Genomic DNA, 2,554 nt, shown 5'->3' with positions numbered 1-2,554 from the left:
AGTCATGCGTATTGTCACACCTTTTTGGTGGTGGAATGATAGTGCAACAACAAGGAACTTTAATGACCAGTCCAAGAATACACTTGTAAGTAGTGCCACCAAACAGAACATACCAAATTATGATTTTGAGAAGCATCCAAGCACTTTCCACACAAGAAAATGCCAATTGTGAATGAGATCATTCCATGGCAGCTATAAATTGCCCCGTAGCATGACGATCATCCTTCCTCATCCATCATTCTCATAAGTAGAGCGCATCATTTAAGCCAAGCAAGTTGTGGTCAATACAAATCCACCATGAAGACCTTTCTCATCCTTGCCCTCCTTGCTGTCGTGGTGACCACCGCCACAACTGCAGTTAGAGTTCCAGTGCCACAATTGCAGCCACAAAATCCATCTCAGCAACAGCCACAAGAGCAAGTTCCATTGGTACAACAACAACAATTTCTAGGGCAGCAACAACCATTTCCACCACAACAACCATCTCCACAGCCGCAACCATTTCCATCACAACAACCATATCTACAGCTGCAACCATTTCCGAAGCCGCAACAACCATATTCGCAGCCGCAACCATTTCGACCACAACAACCATATCCACAACCGCAACCACAGTATTCGCAACCACAACAACCAATTTCGCAGCAGCAACAACAACAACAACAACAACAACAACAACAAATCCTTCAACAAATTTTGCAACAACAACTGATTCCATGCATGGATGTTGTATTGCAGCAACACAACATAGCGCATGGAAGATCACAAGTTTTGCAACAAAGTACTTACCAGTTGTTGCAAGGATTGTGTTGTCAGCACCTATGGCAGATCCCTGAGCAGTCGCAGTGCCAAGCCATCCACAATGTTGTACATGCTATTATTCTGCATCAACAACAAAAACAACAACAACAACAACAACCATCGAGCCAGGTCTCCTTCCAACAGCCTCGGCAACAATATCCATCAGGCCAGGGCTCCTTCCGGCCATCTCAGCAAAACCCACAGGCCCAAGGCTCTGTCCAGCCTCAACAACTGCCCCAGTTCGAGGAAATAAGGAACCTAGCGCTACAGACACTACCTGCAATGTGCAATGTCTACATCCCTCCATATTGCACCATCGCGCCATTTGGCATCTTCGGTACTAACTGAGAAGAAAATAACTCTAGTACTAGATATATGAAACACCGTTTTCTTAGTCCATGGTTTGGTCCTTGTAGCGGTGAAAAAATAAAGTGGCATGCACTATCATGTAAGAACCCGAACTATACTAGTTCAAACTTGGGAATAAAAGACAAACACAGGTCTTGTCTACATATTTATGTTGCATTAATCTAAAGATAACAAAATGTGTCTGAAATTTGAATTAAATTGAAGTATTTCTTGGACTTTCCAATTGAGTATTATTAAAGTACTAAGGACTATCCACATCCTTGGCTTGCCCCTAATCAATTATTTCCAGAGAAGCATTCAATTCATCAATCAATTACATTGATTTTTGTGGCTGGTACTTCTCCTCAACATCAGTATATTCACCGTGGCTACTCCAAATCGGCAAGAATGAGGTACCGGTGCTCTGGAGTAGTGCCAACTAACTGCTTCTCATGTGAAGGGGTGCGAGCGCGGGAGAGGTATTTCTGGTGGGCCAAGGGATTAAGAAGCGACCGTGGCAGTGGTACAGACCCCCGTAAAGCCCCATAGTTTCTTTTTGGTTTACAGGAACATGAACATCCATACCGGCCAGGGGAATATAGGACCGTATTGGATGGAAAACCATGTCCGGATGGTTGCGAGCGGTTTGAGGGTTAGCTTTTGTAACGCCCGGTTAGTTATGCTATAGAAATTCCCTGCTGATGATGTCACGTCACCACGATTACTGTTGTTAACCTCATAATGATTCAATCCCATTCAAATTCATATTTAAAATAAAGGCAAACATCAAAAGTTTTCAAACATTAAAAATAAAATCTTTAAGAGGTAACAAATAATGCATAAGTAATTATGGTGGAGAAACCACACTTTATTAAAATGTTTAAATACTCTAAAATGAAAAATAGTGGCTTAAACTATTATTTAAATGCTTTTAAAATAGTAAAAATGTTCTAACTAAATTAATTGGGTACCAAACATTTGGTGGCAGTGGTATATTTAGTAGAACTAATTGAGATGCTAATTATATAATTTACAAAATTAGGGTAAATTGAAAAATAGGATAAAACAGAAAAGGAAAGACAAAACAAATAAAAGAAAAAGGGGGCAACCCCTCGCTGGGCCTCGGCCTAGCTGGCCACTGGCTAGCTAGGCCGGCCCCGCCGCCTCCCTTAACCCCCCCCCTCCCCAACGAACCCTAGCCCGATCGCCCCACTTCCCCCACACCCTCTCGCAAGCCTCCCCACCTCTTGATCCCATCTAGATCGGGGAGGGGATCGCCCCCATCGACCCCGTCGCCGTCGCCGGATCACCCGCCTGCATCGCCAGGCCTCCTCCCCGCCGCCCGTCTCCGGCTCGCCTCCCCTCTCGCTCCTCTTCCCCGACCCAATCAGGATTGTGAATGAGC

The 2,554-nt window shown here is 44.2% G+C and overlaps 1 protein-coding gene across 1 annotated transcript; it reads left to right on the top strand.

Moving 5' to 3' along the window:
- Nucleotides 1-214: 214 nt before the first annotated feature.
- Nucleotides 215-1,313, top strand: LOC125527502 (alpha/beta-gliadin-like). Its single transcript, XM_048692013.1, has one exon. It carries the CDS (start codon nucleotides 298-300, stop codon nucleotides 1,147-1,149), a length of 852 nt encoding a protein of 283 aa, XP_048547970.1. The 5' UTR covers nucleotides 215-297; the 3' UTR covers nucleotides 1,150-1,313.
- The last annotated feature ends 1,241 nt before the right edge of the window (nucleotides 1,314-2,554 follow it).

This window comes from Triticum urartu, unplaced genomic scaffold (assembly GCF_003073215.2).
Source record: "Triticum urartu cultivar G1812 unplaced genomic scaffold, Tu2.1 TuUngrouped_contig_414, whole genome shotgun sequence".
NCBI lineage: Eukaryota > Viridiplantae > Streptophyta > Magnoliopsida > Poales > Poaceae > Triticum > Triticum urartu.
The sequence above is the reverse complement of the archived record's forward strand: the minus strand, read 5'-3'. Positions and strand labels throughout refer to the sequence as shown.

Coding starts and splice junctions, on each gene's coding strand:
- LOC125527502 (XM_048692013.1), top strand. CDS start 298: ATGAAGACCTTTCTCATCCTTGCCCTCCTTGCTGTCGTGGTGACCACC.